This window comes from Capricornis sumatraensis, chromosome 13 (assembly GCF_032405125.1).
Source record: "Capricornis sumatraensis isolate serow.1 chromosome 13, serow.2, whole genome shotgun sequence".
In the NCBI taxonomy this organism is placed as follows: Eukaryota; Metazoa; Chordata; class Mammalia; order Artiodactyla; family Bovidae; genus Capricornis; species Capricornis sumatraensis.
In genome coordinates this window covers 20,170,561-20,189,657 of record NC_091081.1, presented here as the reverse complement: position 1 = coordinate 20,189,657, position 19,097 = coordinate 20,170,561, and the positions used below count along the sequence as shown (strand labels likewise).

Here is a 19,097-nt window from a genome sequence, read left to right as displayed (position 1 = left end):
TTGCACTCCAAGGTGTCTCGTTCTAGGTGAGTGATCACACCATCATGGTTATCTGGGTCATTAAGATCAGGAAGAAGGCAAGGATGTCCTGCTACCCACTGCTTTTCACCATTGTCCCTGAAGCCCTAGCTAGTGAAGATATGAATGCAAAGTTTTGCAGCATCACACTGAGGTACAGGCATCTCTGAGCCTCATCAAGGAGCCTCCATTCCTCCCAGGAGAAGTACGCAGCAACGTCTTCAAAGCTTATACTGTTCCTGAGGTGGGTCCCTTAGTGCTGCCACTGTCATCAGACTCTGGCCAGAGTGGGCCGCGAGCGGCCGGGGGATGGGACACGCAGGTTCCGCTCCAGGCCTGGCGCAGGGCACCTGGGGCGGCATTGTGGAACCTCAGAGCCACCTCTTTGGCACGTGGACAGCACCTCCTCTCACGCCTTTTAGGTCTCGTCCCAGGGTCCCAAACCAGTGCTCCTGAACCAGAACAAATTCACTGGCAGTTTAAAAGAACGTAGGTATATAGCATTGTAAAATCAATTTCTAAATCTATTTCGTTTCAAGGCCAACTGCTATACTGTGTGAAATTCTATTCGGACACCAAACACTGTACCTTAGCGCTGGACTTCACAACTCTTAGGGCAGAGTCCCCAGCAAGAAAGCCTCACTTCAGATGCCAGACAAAACCAACTGGGTACAAATCTGGTGAGTTCCCAAAATTTTTATTATAGAATTTCACTGCATGGGCATGACTGATTAAATCACCAGCTGTGTGACTGAATTCAATTTCCAGTCCCCTCCTCTCCCTGGAGGCTGAACTAGCTCCAAGACCCAACCCTCTGACCACAGGGTTGGTCTCTCTGGTGAACAGCCCAGGTCCTGAAGCAGATATCCAGGGCTTAAGAATCACCTCATTAGCATAAATGCAGGTGTGTTCTAGGGCTCATGAATAAAAAAGACTTGTATATATTCACCCTGCTTATTTAACTTATATGCAGAGTACATCACGAGAAACGCTGGGCTGGATGCAGCACATGCTGGAATCAAGATTGCTGGGAGAAATATCAATAACCTCAGATATGCAGATGACACCACCCTTATGGCAGGAAGTGAAGAAGAACTAAAGAGCCTCTTGATGAAAGTGAAAGAGGAGAGTAAAAAAGTTGGCTTAAAGCTCAACATTCAGAAAACAAAGATCATGGCATCCGGTCCCATCACTTCATGGCAAATAGATAGAGAAACAGTGTCAGACTTTATTTTTGGGGGCTCCAAAATCACTGCAGATGGTGACTGCAACCACGAAATAAAAAGATGCTTACTCCTTGGAAGAAAAGTTATGACCAACCTAGATAGCATATTGAAAAGCAGAGACATTACTTTGCCAACAAAGGTCCATCTCATTAAAGCTATGGTTTTTCCAGGAGTTATGTATGGATGTGAGAGTTGGACTATAAAGGAAGCTGAGCACCGAAGAATTGATGCTTTTGAACTGTGGTGTTGGAGAAGACTCTTGAGAGTCCCTTGGACTGCAAGGAGATCAGTCCTTAGTGTTCACTGGACAGACTGATGTTGAGGATGAAACTCCAATACTTTGGTCACCTGATGTGAAGAGCTGACTCGTTTGAAAAGACTCTGATGCTGGGAAAGATTGAAGGCGGGAGAAGGGGATGACAGAGAATGAAGTGGATGGATGGCATCACCAACTCAATGGAGATGAGTTTGAGTAGACTTCTGGAGTTGGTGATGGACAGGGAGGCCTGGCGTGCTGTGGTCCATGGGGTTTGCGAAGAGTTGGACATGACTGAACAACTGAACTGAAATATTTAGTCTCCTTCCCAAGAACCCCGAAACAGTGGCTAGTCAGATTTCTTAGTATTGGACAAAATTTTAAGAAGATTTGTAGGTACTATACTGGAAATTGCAAGTAATGACAGAATGAGATTCTCCTCTGTGCTGACAGCATCATTTACTAATAGCATTAATTCAGCTGTCTCCACTGAGCGTAGCGGGTTTCCTCTCTGAATCAGGCTCCAGTACACTGACTTATCCTTATATTTTATCTGTTCAATTCAGCAGCAGTAGCCAAGCAACTTCTAAGTGTAAACCATTATAAGAACCATGAGTATCAGCAACAGCATAGATTAACCAAAAATCTTAGCTTCTTTTTCATTAAAATGAGGCTATTTCCTCTGAACAAATATTTAGTGAGTTTCTATTACGAGTAATAAAATATACTTGAAACTCTCTTCTGTGAAGGAGCTCAGAATCTGAGAAAGACAATTACATAAACATAACTATTATACACATAAAACACATATAATGAGGCTACTCTTTGTTAATGGCCACTATGCATCAGACAGGATTATGACTTTTTACACACATTCATTCTTTTAATCCTCATGCTGTACAGCTAGGTGGGAGAGGGGAGCTGCCTAAAACAGTGATCTTCGAAAATCTCACTTTTTGCTTAAGTAGTGAAACTCCTTGTACGCAGGCAGACGAGACAATCAATTTGCAAAAGGTCAAGTATCTTATTCTGAATTACCTAAATGGTTAGTATCAAGTATAAAGAATTAGGAAACCAGGTTTCCTCCTTTGAGTTGCTTTTGCAATTAAACTGTGTGCTTTTTCTCATAAGATAGGGCACATTTAAGAACAGTTTCTTTTTCTTAATTTTTAAAAAAATTTTATTTTATATTGGAGTATAGTTGATTAACAATGCTCTATTAGTTTCAGGTGTACAGCAAAGTGATTTACTTACATATATAAATGTATATTCTTTTCCAAATTCTTTTCCCATTTAGGTTATTACAGAATATTGAACAGATTTCCCTGTGCTATATACAGTAGGTCCTTGTTGGTTATCTATTTTAAAAATACATCCATGTCAATTCCAAACTTTCAATCTATCGCTCTGATCATTTCCCACTGGTAGCCATAAGAAGAACAGTTTCTATAGCAGCTAATTTTCCTTAACATTTGATCTTCTTTGATCTAATTAACCAAAATCTATAAAAGCTATAGGCATGGTAAAAAAAAAAATTTTTTTTTCTCATGCAATCATGAACAACTTGATATTTTCAGGAATAATATACAGTGTACAATTTTTAGTTAAGTGACTTTCAAGGTATCATCAACCACACCATATTCCAAAATAGAAAAGTTTAGCATCTTCACTGTGAGCTTCATCCAGGAAGAAACTAAATCCTGTCATCTCTGTCTCTGAAATACCCTCCGTATGTGTTATCACAATTTTAAAGGCCATTAGTCTAATCTGGTTCCTAGAAGAAAGATATACTATTATTTTGTTCTCAATTTTAGTACTATATGTGTTATATAAAGATTTTTTTACATGAACATTTTTTGCTTTTAAATTCTGATTCTATTGCTACAGAAAGAGGAGCTACTTTTTCTTCCTCTTATACAATATCAAATGCATTAATCATCACAAATTTTATAACAGATTTGTAAAATATCAAAGATTATTTAAGACACTGGGTGCAGTATACTATTCACAAAAACACCCATAATTATTCCCTTCCCTGTGTTACTTACACTCCTTTTGTTCCTTCTGTCCACAGGTGAAGTCTCCTGGCCTTGTGACCAATCAGAACACAGAGGAAGTGATTCTGTGCTACTTCCGAGCCTAATCTCCAAGAGAACGTGTATGCTTCATTTCCTCTTTGAGCTTCACCCAGCCACCCTACGAACAAACCCAGGCTAGAATACTGCAGGGTAACAGACCCCTGCAGATGCTTGTATGGGAGCTACAGGCCATCCAGGTGCGGCTAGCCTAGGCCAGCCAACTCCTACTCATGACAATGCAGAAGATATAGGCAGTTCTCCAAAGAAGACACACAGATGGCCAAAAGATACATGAAAAGATGCACAACACTGCTAATTACTAGAGAAATGAAGATCAAAACTACAATTAGGTATGACCTCACACCAGTGAGAATGGCCATCAACAAAAAGTCCACAAATAATAAATGCTGGAGAGGGTGTGGAGAAAAGGGAACCTTCCTATACTGTTGGTGGGAATGAAAACTGGTATAGCTACTATGGAGAACAGTATGGAGGTTCCTTAAAAAACTCAGAGTGGAGCTACCATATGACCCTGCCATCCCATTCCTGGCCATATATCTGGAGAAAACTATAACTTGAGAAGATATGCACCCCAATGTTCACTGCAACACTGTTTACAATGGCCAAGACATGGGAACAACCTAAATGTGCACCAACAGATGAATGGATAAAGATGTGCTACCCATAAACAACAGAATATTATGCAGCCATAAAAAGAATGCAGTAATGCCATCTGCAGCAACATGAATGGGTCTAGAGATTATCGTACTAAGTCCAAGATAAATATTTCACAGGAAAAAAATATGGTATCATTCATATGTGGAATCTAAAATACGATACAAATGAACTTATTTACAAAACAGAAACTCACAGACACAGAAAACAAACTTATGGCTACCAAAGGGGAAAGATGGCAGGGATGGATAAATTAAAAACGAGAGTAACACAGTGTATAGTGTTAGTCACTGAGTCGTGTACGACTCTTTGTGATCCCATGGACTGTAGCCTACCAGGTTTCTCTGTCCGTGGAATTCTCCAGGCAAGAATACTGGAGTGGGTTGCCATTTCCTTCTCCAGGGGATCTTCCCAACCCAGGTCTCCTGCACTGTAGGCAGACTCTTTACCATCTGAGCCACCACATACACATGTAAGGGCCTACAGTATAGCAGAAAGAACTATACTCAATATTTTGTGATAAACCTACATGATAAAAGAATCTGAAAAGGTTATTTATATATAAATATATATGAATATATATATACACATACAGATACATATGAATCATTTAGCTGTATACCTATTCGTTGTAATCAACTATACTTCAATAAAAAATTTTTTTAATTAAAACAAGAATTGGCCAACTGAGCAACTCTGAATGATTTTGGATCATTTCCTTAGTATCCTTCTATATATACACAAAATTGATAAATATAAATATGTTTAATAGACTATATTAATAATAACCTATATTTCTTACTTTCACAGACTGAATGCTGGGAGCCTTCCCCGAGATTCATACATTAAATCCTAATGCCCAACATGTGGTATAAAAGGTGGAGGGTCTTTGGGAAGTGATAAGGTCACGAAGACAGAGTTCAAACAAATGCAATTAGGATCACTACAAAAGAAGCTCTGGAGAGCTCCCTTGCCCCTTTCACCACATGAGGCTACAGCAAGAAGATGGCCATCTATGAACCAGGAAGTTGGCTCTCACCAGATTCTCACTGAATTGGTCAGTGCCTTGGACTTCCCAGCCTCTAGAAGTGGGAGAAATAAATATTTATTGTCTATAAGCATTCTATTATTTTCCTGTTTCTTTGCATTGTTCATTTAAAAAGGCATTCTGATCTCTCCTTGCTATTCTCTGGAACTCCGCATTCAGATGGGTATATCTTTCCTTTTTTCCTTTGCCTTTCACGTCTCTTCTTTTCTCAGGTATTTGTAAGGCCTCCTTAGACTACCATTTTGCCTCTTTGCATTTCTTTTTCTTGGGGATGGTTTTCATCAGCGCCTCCTGTACAATGATGCTGGGAAAGACTGAAAGCAGGAGGAGAAGGGGATGACAGAGGACGAGGTGGTTGGATGGCATTACCGACTCAAAGGACATGAGTTTGAGCAAACTCTGAGAGATGGTGAAGGACGGGAAAGACTGGCGTGCTACAGTCTATGGGATCACGAAGAGTCCGACACGACTGAGTAACTGAACAATAATAAGCTACCCAGTCTACGGTGTTCTGTTATAGCAGCCCACACGAACCAAAACAGCCATTAACTTCTGCCCAACAGAGCGGCATAATGGCGTCTAAAAAATAATAAAAGCTGAGTGATTCTCTCTGAGGACAAACCAATTCATATTAATGAAGGTCTGAATTCTGGTCTGTTTAAAAACAGCATCAATTTTGAGTATATACAATAAATTATTAAGAATATATATCCAACTGTGTCTATACTTATACATAAAATTCACTTATACTAGAAACATCTGATATTTTAAGATAGTTTTTCATAGAATCAATTGTAACGACCTCTTGCAGTCTTCATCCATTTACCAGGCATGGGCGTTATCAAGCACTAAGCACATGTACTACATGTCAGGCTCTGTTCAAGATGTTGAGAACACAGTGGAGAATAAGGAAGTCAGAAGGTCTGTGCACTAGTTTATATTCCAGCAGGTCGTGCTTAACATTAAGTTTCTAAGCAAAATCTTTTGAAATTTCAACTATTAAATTATTTAAAGGTTTGAATAAGGATTTAATTTGAAGATTAAAGTATCTAGTACTTTATCTCATAAAAGCACATGAAAATAAGTAGTAACTGGCACTGACTGAGAAAAAATGCCTTCTCAAGCTATCTTCCAATTACCATGATAGGCAACAGGTTTAATTATCCCCAAAGTATACATAAATGACGTAGAGCCAATATAGATCATAAATAATTAAGTAATATTAAGATTTATTGCTTAGAATAATCAGGAGTCTATTCAGTTTAAAATAATTCTTTTTTCAGAGCTTTGGTACTCAAATAGGCAAAATTTCGGAAATGTCTGGGACTGGGAATAGACAGAATGAGACTTCGATGTCCTTCTAAGGTTCTATTTCTTAAACTCTAAGTGGTAGGTACAAAGATACTTACTTTATTAATCTACACTTCTGCATGCCTGAAATACTCAGTAATAAAAAAAAAATTTGACTTACCGATCAATTACAATCTCTTTCTGCCTTAGCAGTCCTTCTTTTATTTTTAGCACTGATTCCCACTTACTGAAATCTTGATAGCCGGGAGGTGAATAACTTTGACGAGATGATCCAGACAAAACCTGCACAAACATGTTTACACTATTAGTATACTAGAAGTGGCTAAAGGGAATATTTATATGTCATCTAGTATTTTCCCAATGATTTTCATAAAAAAAAAAAATTTAAACTACACCTGTGAATACAACATAACATGGAGAATTTCAAGGAAGTTCTAAAGTAAATGTACAAATCTAACCAAGAATCGGTAGACAGCAGAGCACATTATAGTACTAATGTAAGATGCTGGCCTCATTATCTTGTGGAAGCTTTCTGGAAATGAGAAGTTAATCACTGCCTAAGGAAGGAGTGCGGTAAGGCTAGACTAGACTGTGTATGTATCACCAGAAGGGCTTCCACACTTGAAATTGCCATTCACCACATCGTAAGGCTAGACTAGACTGTGTATATATCACCAGAAGGGCTTCCACATCTTGAAATTGCCATTCACCACATCGTAAGGCTAGACTAGACTGTTTATGTATCACCAGAAGGGCTTCCACACTTGAAATTGCCATTCACCACATCATAAGGCTAGACTAGACTGTGTATGTATCACCAGAAGGGCTTCCACGCTTGAAATTGCCATTCACCACATCATCCTTTAATTACATTAAAACTTCAAAAGCTAAAATATCTTCCCAAAGTAGTAAATATAGATATAGAAAATGACTATTAATCAGATAATCTAGATGACTGCCGGTCTCTAGTGTATCATTTAGAAAAAAAAAATCTGTTCAGACTTTTAAAAATATTTAAGGTATTTAAACAACACAAACAACAACAAAACCAATGTAACATATCTTCAAACTCCTATCACTGAAACAAAATTAAAATTTTAATACTGGTGGTACTGGCTGAACTGACTCCTCAAAATGATGCTGAAGTTCTAACCCCTAATACCTCAGAATGCAGCCTCGTTTAGAAATATAGATTCTGCAGATAAAGTCAAGATGAAGTCATTAGACTAACACAAAAGGGGAAATGTGAACACAGACATGCACAGAGGGAAGACTGTGTAAAGAGATGAACATAACACGATTGCCAGAAAGCCACTAGAAACCAGCCTGAAACAGACTTTTATTCACAGCCCTCAGGAGGAATTCATTCTGCTGACACCTTGATTCAGAACTTTTAAGCTCCAGAACTGTGAGACATAAATTTCTGTTGTGTAAGCTACCTTGTTTGTCTGTTATGGCAGCTCTAAGAAACTAACACAATTGGTACATCAAACAGGAACACAAATTCCTTGGCAAACTAAGAGATGCTGCACGAACACCAAAAAGCAACTTTCAAGGAATTCAAACTTGCAGCAATATCTTTATCCTTTGCTTTCCAAAGATCTACTGACAAGACTTGCTTCTGAATAAACCAGTAACTGGGTGACATCAACTAGTCCTAGATTAAACCTTTAAAATGCCTGTCAAGTAATACTAGGACAGGATGTTTCAGGCAGCAGCAGATGACCAGACTAAGAATGCTAGAAACCAGGTGATAACAGGGTACTTCACTTTGTCAAATGGGCAGATATTTGGAGTCAGGGTGACACACAGGGTTATACAGACAGGTTAGTCAGAGATTTAGCTTTTGAATTTTATTCTTTCTTCTGCCTAATATACAACTCAGGTTGATATGGGGCCAACATGCGCCAGTACGGATAAATCAGTTGTTGCAGTACCAAAGCATTTTCACTGTGGTTGAAAATAGATGCTGCCCAAACACCTTGAAAGGCCTTCCCTAGTGGCTAAATTGTAAAGAATCTCCCTGCAATGCAGGAGACCCAGGTTCAATCCCTGGGTCAGGAAAAGCCCCTGGAGAAAAAGATGGAAACCCACTCCAGTATTCTTGCCTGAAGCCACAGTCCATGGGGTCGCAAAGAGTCAGACATAATTGAGCCATTAACACTTTCAAACCCCCTGAATGTCCTATCCATTACCTAGGCCACTCCTCAGAGCTTTCCATCACCCAACAAAGAGTCACTTCCTGGCATAAACGGGGGCCTTCAGGACACCACTCATGGCATCCTTCCTGACTGGCTGGTTTCTGCTAATCAGTCTCTCAAAATTCTCCCATTTCAACACTGTCTACCCGCTTATATGTAGCCGCCAGAGCCAGGATTCAAATACAGGGAGCCCAACAAAAGAGTACCACACTGTCTCACTCTTTCTATTACGGCCCAGCTGACCAAGAAGGTACTTCAAATTTCATATCACAGGAGCTGAAAAAATGTTTGACAGTAACTGCTCTTAAAAACTTAAGAGAGAATTAAGCACTATAAACAATATTGCTGATGTTAAGAGAAAGTCTGCTTATCACAACTCCATGTTACTTCAGTTCAGTTCAGTCTTAGTCGTGTCTGACTCTTTGCGACCCCATGAATCGCAGCACGCCAGGCCTCCCTGTCCATCAACAACTCCCGGAGTTCACTCAAACTCACATCCATCAAGTCGGTGATGCCATCCAGCCATCTCATCCTCTGTCGTCCCCTTCTCTTCCTGCTCCCAATTCCTCCCAGCATCAGAGTCTTTTCTAACGAGTCAACTCTTTGCATGAGGTGGCCAAAGTACTGGCATTTCAGCTTTAGCATCAGTCCTTCCAATGAACACCCAGGGCTGATCTCCTTCAGAATGGACTGGTTGGATCTCTTTGCAGTCCAAGGGACTCTCAAGAGTCTTCTCCAACACCACAGTTCAAAAGCATCAATTCTTTGGCGCTCAGCTTTCTTCACAGTCCAACTCTCACATCCATACATGAACACAGGAAAAACCATACCCTTGACTAGAAGGACCTTTCTGGCAAAGTAATGTCTCTGCTTTTGAATATGCTATCTAGGTTGGTCATAACTTTCCTTCCAAGGAGTGAGCGTCTTTTCATTTCATGGCTGCAGTCACCATCTGCAGTGATTTTGGAGCCCCCCAAAATAAAGTCTGACACTGTTTCCATTGTTTCCCCATCTATTTCCCATGAAGTGATGGGAACAGATGCCATGATCTTCGTTTTCTGAATGTTGAGCTTTAAGCCAACTTTTTCACTCTCCTCTTTCACTTTCATCAAGAGGCTTTTTAGTTCCTCTTCAATTTCTTGCCAAAAGGGTGGTGTCATCTGCATATCTGAGGTTACTGGTATTTCTTCCAGCTATCTTGATTCCAGCTTGTACTTCTTCCAGCCCAGCATTTCTCATGATGTACTCTGCATATAAGTTAAATAAGCAGAGTGACAATATACAGCCTTGATGTACTCCTTTTCCTATTTGGAACCAGTCTGTTGTTCCATGTCCAGTTCTAACTGTTGCTTCCTGACCTGCATACAGGTTTCTCAAGAGGCAGATCAGGTGGTCTGGTATTCCCATCTCTCTCGGAATTTTCCACAGTTTATTGTGATCCACACAGTCAAAGGCTTTGGCATAGTCAATAAAGCAGAAATAGATGTTTTTCTGGAACTCTCTTGCTTTTTCCATGATCCAGTAGATGTTGGCAATTTGATCTCTCGTTCCTCTGCCTCTTCTGAAACCAGCTTGAACATCTGGAAGTTCACGGTTCACATATTGCTGAAGCCTGGCTTGGAGAATTTTGAGCATTACTTTACTAGCGTACGAAAGTGAAGTCGCTCAGTCATGTCTGACTCTTTGCGATCCCATGGACTGTAGCCTACCAGGCTCCTCCCTCCATGGGATTCTCCAGGCAAAAGTACTGGAGTGGGTTGCCATTTTCCTTCTCCAGGGCATCTTCCCGACCCAGGGATCGAACCCGGGTTTCCCGTATTCCAGGCACTTTAACCTCTGAGCCACCAGGTTACTAGCATGTGAGATAAGTGCAATTATGCGGTAGTTTGAGCATTCTTTGGCATTGCCTTTCTTTGGGATTGGAATGAAAATTGACCTTTTCCAGTGACTATCAATTTAATGGGCAGTCATTTCATGCAATTTAGTCAAACTGTAGTTCGAACAGGAATTCATTAAAAGTGGTAACAACTAAGACCATATTAATAATTCTAAAACTCAACATAAGTTGTGGAAATTATCAGAATGATATGGTAAATTGTTTATGCTATAATTATTACATTTGTAGAATAAAAGTGAATATATATTTAATTTATATCTTGATTTAAATATCAATCTCCTGGTACCACGTTGCTGCTGCTGCTGCTAAGTCGGTTTAGTCGTGTCTGACTCTGTGCGACCTCATAGTCGGCAGCCAACCAGGCTCCGCCGTCCCTGGGATTCTCCAGGCAAGAACACTGGAGTGGGTTGCCATTTTCTTCTCCAATGCATGAGAAGTGAAAGTGAAGTCACTGAGTCATGTCCAACTCTCAGCAACCCCATGGACTGCAGCCTACCAGACTCCTCCGTCCATGGGATTTTCCAGGCAAGAGTACTGGAGTGGGGTGCCATTGCCTTCTCCGTAGTAACACGTTACAGATATTTTAAATACTGGTTTTTGTATATCATTTTCATGCCTAACAGAAAACTTCTAAGACAGCTTGAGGATCTACAGTATCCTCTTCCAAGGATCTATAAAAGTTTCCTCCATTGAGAATTACAAGTCAGGAAAGACCTATACCATGATATTTTAAGCTATGCTTTACTTTACACATCTTGTACTTATTTCAGTAAGACAAGTGCCTAGACAATAGATGATGATCTTTACAAGATGACATGAATTATTCTATTCTTCCACAAGTTAGCTGCTAAAAATTTTTCTCATGGTTGACAACATCCTAAGGAAGTCTCTTCTTATTTTATAAAACTTCTTGGCATCATGAAAGAAGTAAAGAAAAGAAAAAAGTAGGTCTGCAGTAGAAAAGCAATCAACAAATATACTTGGTTTACAGCACTGCATCCATTGACAAGATGGACTGCTGAAGTACTGAGCTGGCCAAAAATTTCGTTCAGGTTTTTCTGTAACGGTGTATGGAAAAACTTGAATGAACTTTTGGTCAATCCAATACTTGCCAGACACATTTATGAATATATATAAAACAAAATATGAGACTTTATTCTTCCAATTTGTACGTTCCTTGATCTAAACCCTTTAGAAAACAAAAAAACTGAGCAAATAGGAAGAAAGGAAAGGAAACCTTTCTCTGTAATTAAGACAATTAAACAATTACCAAACCAGTTGCATGGTAGTCCTCTTGCTAAACGTCAATCCTGGTTCATAAAATAGTCTAAAAATGAGAACCAAATGCTGCAGGCGGTGTGTAATTAGTCGCTCAGTTGTGTTGGACTCTGCCACCCCATGGACTATAGCCCGCCAGGCTCCTCTGTCCGTGGGAAATCTCCAGACAAGAATACTGGAGTGGGTTGCCATGCCCTCCACCAGGGGATCTTCCCAACCCAGGGATCAAACCCAGGTCTCCCATTGCAGGCAGATTCTTTACCATCTAAGCCACCAGGGAAGCCTTAATTCTGATTCGTTAAAACAGTTTAAAAGTGAGAATGAATCCTAACAACCAAACGCTGCAGGTAGAGTTACATGTAATTTTAAAAATCTGTTTATATCTGCCCTACACTGAAAATGACAATTATGGAAACATGTTACCTTTTAAGGCTGTTATAATGAGGCCTTAGTGTATGCTATTCTAAACGAAGTTATAGAACACAATTTGAAACACCTAGTAAGAGTTATTAAAATCATAGCACGGCAGCTACTGTACCTTTATGATTTTGCACACTATATAAACAACTACATTACTTAAGATATACAGAAAAGAAACAACTGATTAAATTTTATTTTAATATAATCTACAGCAAATTGGAAGTTTGTATCCTTTGACCTACATCTTCCCATCTCCCCACTGCCCTAACCTCTGGTAACCACTACTCTAGCTTTTATTCCTATAAGTTTGGCATTTTTAGATTCTACATGTAAGTGACATCATACGGTATTTGTGTTCCTCTGACTTATTTCATTTGGTCAACTAACTTTCACAGGGGTACAAAGCTGATTAAATGGGGAATTGAATTTGGTATCTAATCAAAAGGAGTGAAAAATGTATGTCTACAAAGACCTACAGGCAAACACTTCATCACTCCAAACTGGAAACAAACCATTAACTGATAAATGGATAAACTGCGCCACATCCACGAAATGCAATACTAGCTTAACAAAAACAAAATGTATACCTAAACGCCGTGGGCCTAAACTTTCTTTTTCTCTCTACCTCACAAAGTAAGACTGCGGTGGAATCAAGGTCTTGCCTGCCTGGGGAAAATGTGTAAGTACTCAAAGATGCACTGTGGATGATACAATGCACTACCGCAGCTATAATTTCCTACCTATTCGTCACTACGGTACTATTTTACACTGACAAATAATTGAGAGGGAAAAGATCCAGTCAAGTAAATACTGTACACCAAGGATGCAAAAACAGAGTTGGTAATGAAGGGCAGCAGAATATGCCCCTCCAAAACACCAACTGGAGGAGCTCATCAACATGCCACCATAATTAATGACATGTTAATTATTTTGAGCGGTAGGCAACTGAAATCCAGCCAATGCAGGGAGAGGCTTTCTCTGAACTCCACTCTCTGCCTAAGGACAGATCCTCCCAAAGGAACTCAACTGTCATAAATCTCCTCCCTGGGAGTTTCATCAGAGAGGACTGGCTCTCATCACAGAAAAAACAGACTAGAAGCAGACAGTGTACCCAGACAAAGCTCCTCACAGGTTATCATCTCTCCTGTCTATTCTTCTAAGGCCTATTCATCTCTCTTAAAAATCATCTATCTCCCTTGAGAGGCCTGTATCCTTCCTCTGCTTTTCTTGAACTGAGCAGTATCTAATCCTGAATTCTAAAGCTACCACTCTGAGTTCCTCATTTTCCCCTGAGTATCTTCCATGGGTACACAAGGTACACATGTTAATAATCTTCTATTTGTTTCTCTTGTAATCCATCTTTTATTACAAGGGTCTCAGCTAAGAACTAAGAATGGTAGAGAGATAATCATTTGTCCTCCCGTACAACCACCTACAAGCTGGTTCTTAAGAGCTGTCGATACTTAAGAAGAACAAAGAAGCTGTCCAATAGGACAGGAGGCAATTCTGCTCCCAAATATGAAAAAGAAGAAAGTATTTTATATTCAAATAATGCCTTCCCTATAACCAGTAGTAACACATTTTTATCCTAAGTATTTAGAAAACAATTAAGAATTTCCATTCAATAAAGTTGTAACTGGTCAGGAGAGGAATACCATTTTGTGGCAGAATTTCAAGTCATCAGTCATGTTTCTACTTGCCCATAACTAATGTAAGTAATCAAAGAGAGAGTAACTGAAACATATGAATATATAATTTATGGCTTGTGAATAATAATAAAACTTTAACTAGACATGAACATGAAATCTAGAAGATAATTATACAGGCATGTAGCTGTGAGCGATCTCCAAGTATGGAACAGAAAGGAAGTCATCAAAGTCAGGAACATTTCAAAATCTGTTCAGCAAAACAAGGACACCTTTTATTAAGTAAACATTTTTAATACGTAATTGGTAGTTACCAGACTCGAGAGGGAGGGGAACTCCTCATTGAGATGTTTTCCCTAAAAATGCATAAGACACACTGTTGCAGTGGTGGTTTAGAAAAGAAAACAGTAGTCTAGCCAGTGTTCTTGCTCAGTCATGTCGGACTCTTTGTAACCCCACCAGCTGGGGCCCACCCGGCTCCTCTGCCAATGGAATTTTCCAAGCAAGCATACTGAAGCGGGTTGCCATTTCCTACTCCAGGGGATCTTCCCAACCCAGGGATTGAACCTGTGTCTCTGATATCCCCTGCACTGGCAGGCAGATTCCTTACCACTGTGCCACCTGGGACACCCAGGCTAGCCAGCACACTAGCATAACTCTTCTGTATCTAGACCCCGACCACCCAGAACTCTAACATATGTATGGCCACCTCATTGTGAACAGCAAATTTCAGTCTAATAATTGCATAGGGAAAACATGGATCTACAACAATCCCAAATATATCTATTTAGATGAGACCCAGATGCTATGGAAAGTTGCCAAAATATGTCACGTAATGGTCAAACATGCTTCTAAAATAAGCGGACTATTTGCATCTGAAAATAGCTCCAAATTCTTTGGCCTCAGCCTGGACAAATACTGTTAAACTTAGATAATCTAGTGCTGCCACACTTAACTGGACTACAACCTCTGCAGTTCTTCAAGTTTGTTATCTCTCTTTCATTTGCCTTTGTTACTCAGCTCATTCATCACTCACAACATGTCAAATAACACAGCAAATCTTCCTCTCTTTCCTGGAATAATCTATCTGAAGAGATACTCTATGAGTGCTTTTTGGTAAAAGTATCAGGATACCTCACCCAAAGGTAAATTCACAAAGCTCAACAATGTAGATGAAAATAAATTACAAATTATGTAGAATTTAGAGTTTTTATTCAAAGAGAAGGAAAAATATGGATTACAGAACTGTCATAAAACAAAATCTGTATCTTACATATTGTATTATTACTAAAAGAATGTGCATAAAATAAAAAAATTCCATCTTTAAGCCCATGGAATTATTTATAGAATGTATTACTACATATTTCTCTAAAAAAATAAAAATTTTATCAGAGTGACTAATTATAAACAAAAGTCTGCATCATGACTCTTGAAGTTTAAATTACAGAAGGAACTGAGTTTTTAATGATCTCACTATTTCTTTGTCTATATTATTAATTAATTCTATAATGCTATTTTTGCCATCCTGATATGCTTTACTGAAATAACAATACAAATATATCAAGTCACATCAAGGGTAAAAGACTCTAAAAAATGATAAAAAAGAAACTGATGAGAGGAATACATTGCTACATTTTGTATCTTAAAAGTACACGTATATGAAAATAGAACTGTAAAAGCATTACTGATTTCTACCATGCTACACAGCCAAGTTACTGTTAATTTAACTCTTTTGGAGGAAAAGACATTTTTCCTCTGAAAAATCAATCTGGTTGATGTATGATCTTTGTTAGCATCAGCATGTTTTTTAAAAATGCCAACAAAGGAATGATCTACGCACGAAACATGATCTCATTACAACTGTAACACAAAAGTGAAGGGGGTAAATGATATATCCAAGATTGAAGAGCAAATCATTTTCCCTAAGCAAATCAATCAGAAGATTCAGAGTGGAAGTGTTTAAGTATTCAAATTTAATAATGGATTTCACCTATAAAAAAAGAGAATGCAGTATTTTCCAAACCTTTTGCATCATTACTTAAGGATAACAAATTTACCAGATTACAGAACCAGAGTCTACTAAAACAGAGCGATAGAATGAACACCAACATATTCCACTTATTTTTAAAAGCAGATTACCAAAATATGTCATCAATTTTTTTTATCATATTGTACCACTGAGAGGTAGAAGAAAAGTATAAAATAATAAATGTGTTTTGGGACCAAAGTACTGCCTACATTATTTTAAAATGTTATGTAGGATTTTTCTAGAAGGATACAAAAGGAATTATGAATGATGGTTATCTTATGAGGAGACAGGGAGTCGGCTTCTACTTTGTATCAACTGGGATTAACTGACTTTGCTTGGCATACACATACTACATGTTCTTTTCTGACAGTGCAGTTAAGGGCCATTAAGCACTTTCTTCTTTCATATGTTAAAATACTGTTTTTTAAAAAATATATATTTCAAGAGTCAACAATGGGTAATCTCAGAGAAACTGTTGAGAGTTTAGAGAGGCAAGTTGACTGCTGCTCAATTTAAACATACCTTCATGTATTTTTCTAAAAAGTATCAGCACCAGCAATGTTAGAGATTTTTTAAAATTTCTGTGGTAATGCTCAGAGTCTAGTTCATTCCCTAGACCATAGCACACAATCAACAAAAAGAGAATGACTAACGATGATCCTTCAAGTATGCTTCTCAGTTTTCAAAAAAATCCAAAATTATTTTGAACAGCACAGACGGGTACTGCAATTAGAGTATTATGACAGTACTTATGACAGTGGTTCCTATCCCAAGTTTAGTCTGTGTCATGATAGGCCTGGCCTTATTCTTTTAAAACTCTCAGTACACAACACAGAATCTGGTAATATTTGCTAAATATTAAGCACTCTAAAAATTTACAAACTTCAAAAGGTTACCACCCCTGAAATTATCATTACTTAAAATCTCTATTAACATTTTTATAGCAATGATATATATAATAAAAAGATATGTATACACTCTAAAGATCATAGTTCAAAGATTAATCAACAAACTTACACTTGAATAAAAATGATGCTTTCCAAACCTTGAGGCTCAGCCTCATTTCTCTTAGACCCAGGAAATCTTTGAGTAAGCTACATAACTAATTTTAGTTTGCATTTTAGACACACACTTGGAAAAAAAGTCTTCAGTGCCTATGTTGTACTTCTATTCTGTACATGTAAAGTCTCGAGAGCACTTTTTGATTGTCAACAGTCAGCACACAGGTTCATAATAATCCAAACACTGAATTTTTAGATATTTTATGTTTTCAAGTTAGATTTTAAAACCGGACATAGTAATGCTGGAGTCAACAATCAACTCTTCAGATGTCTATGGCCCCAACTAAGCAATAAACCTATAAAAATGAATACTTTAACAGGGAAGCCTGAACAACCAAGTTTGCCAAAAGTATGCTCTTGATCTTAATGCTAACAGCTGGTCCTGGAACCTACTCACTTCCTCTGAGCAACTCAAGGGCAAATGAAAACAGCAGATGATGACATGTTCACATCCTTTTGCTGTGCTATATAAGCTTTTAATCTGAAGATGGGTTAAGGAGGAAGTAGAGATTTACTGCGATATATCAAAACAGTGTACAACATGTACAATTCTCAATGCATTAAAGTGCTGACAAAAACTTAACATCTGGACATTAGAAAGTTGGGCTTATTAATCTTTTCTGCTGGGACATCTCTTGCTTTATAAGATAAACATGAATTCTACATACCAAAATCCATTTTACATAACCTTTTCAAGAATGCATCCATGCTAAAAACTCAAGGGTCACTTGCATTTGTATTCCATAACTTCCTTTGACTTAGCCCTTTACAAGCTCATTTGTAATGGCAAAAAATATTTAAAATATCCATTAACCTTAACTTCTAAGGGATAAATAGTATGAGGAGTAAAGAAAAATAAATCAGCCCCCATTCATGAAATGCATGCAAAGAAAAAATAAATACCTAAAAAACATATAAAGTACCTCTCCAACTTCTGATTTATCTGAGTTTTCTGAATTGTAAGACATACTTAATACTTACGCAATTAAAAATTAAGAACAAACAGGCTTCTCCCTACACAATTTTTAATAATAAAGTCAAGAAAGAAAGGAAATAGATTCCAGATAGAAGAAATAAAACACAAATGGCAGAGTTCTCAAATACAGTTAGGAGTAGATGACAACACCAAATTAGGAAAAACCTCTGTATGCAATGGCTGTAAAATTTGGGTTTTTAATTTTGAGGGACATGGTGATAATAAAGAAAAGTTCTCAGCATGTGAGAACCAAATTTACCCGTGAGAAGGCAACTTGGATATCAGAGTAAAGAACAGGAGAGGGCCAAGACAGTAGGTTATATAAAAGCTCAGAGGAGAGCTGATGAGGCCATGGGAACAGAGATTTCGAATCGGCAATGTGCATTTGATTTCCTAGTGGACCAGAGTCTGTGAGAAGACAGAAACAAGGATCAGTCCCAAATTTCCATTTTGGATGATAAATAATGATCCCAACAAAGAGACCGGGAATGCAAGGAGCTCAAGCACTGGGGTGTAGAGCAAAAGATAATGAATGTAATGGGGGTGGGGTACCCCGGGATCTACAAATCTTTGAACTGGATTGGAATCTTCCTAACAAAGGAATAACCTCGTGGTCTACAGAGTTCTGAAGCAAGTATCTGGAGACTTGAGGGTCGCCTTCTGTTGTTAAATTGGCTGTTATGTGTATGTGTGTGAATGAGATTTTCCATTTCTTATTTTGGCTTCAGTTCTGTCAACTTCTTTTGTATAAAATATGTAGCTCTCTTAGAAATCATACTGGTGCTAATCTGACTCTCAATCCTGAATTTTCTTGTCCTCCTAGTGTTATCTTGCCCTAGTGGTTAACTTCCAAACGTTAAACGTTTATCTGTACATTACTTGTTTACTGATAGACAAATTCCTTAAAAAGCCACAGAGCATGCTACAGCATTTCTTTCCATCACTTAGAGTGTGCTTCATAAATTTCTCCCAAATTG

The 19,097-nt window shown here is 38.4% G+C and overlaps 1 protein-coding gene across 1 annotated transcript in view; it reads right to left on the bottom strand.

Annotated features, from left to right (window-relative positions):
* Positions 1-19,097, bottom strand: part of CEP85L (centrosomal protein 85 like) — a 139,864-nt gene that overhangs the window by 39,956 nt on the left and 80,811 nt on the right. Inside the window, exon 4 of the mRNA XM_068985472.1 lies at positions 6,773-6,894. Within this exon, the coding sequence (XP_068841573.1) occupies positions 6,773-6,894 (122 nt within the window). The remainder of the gene's footprint in view (positions 1-6,772; positions 6,895-19,097) is intronic.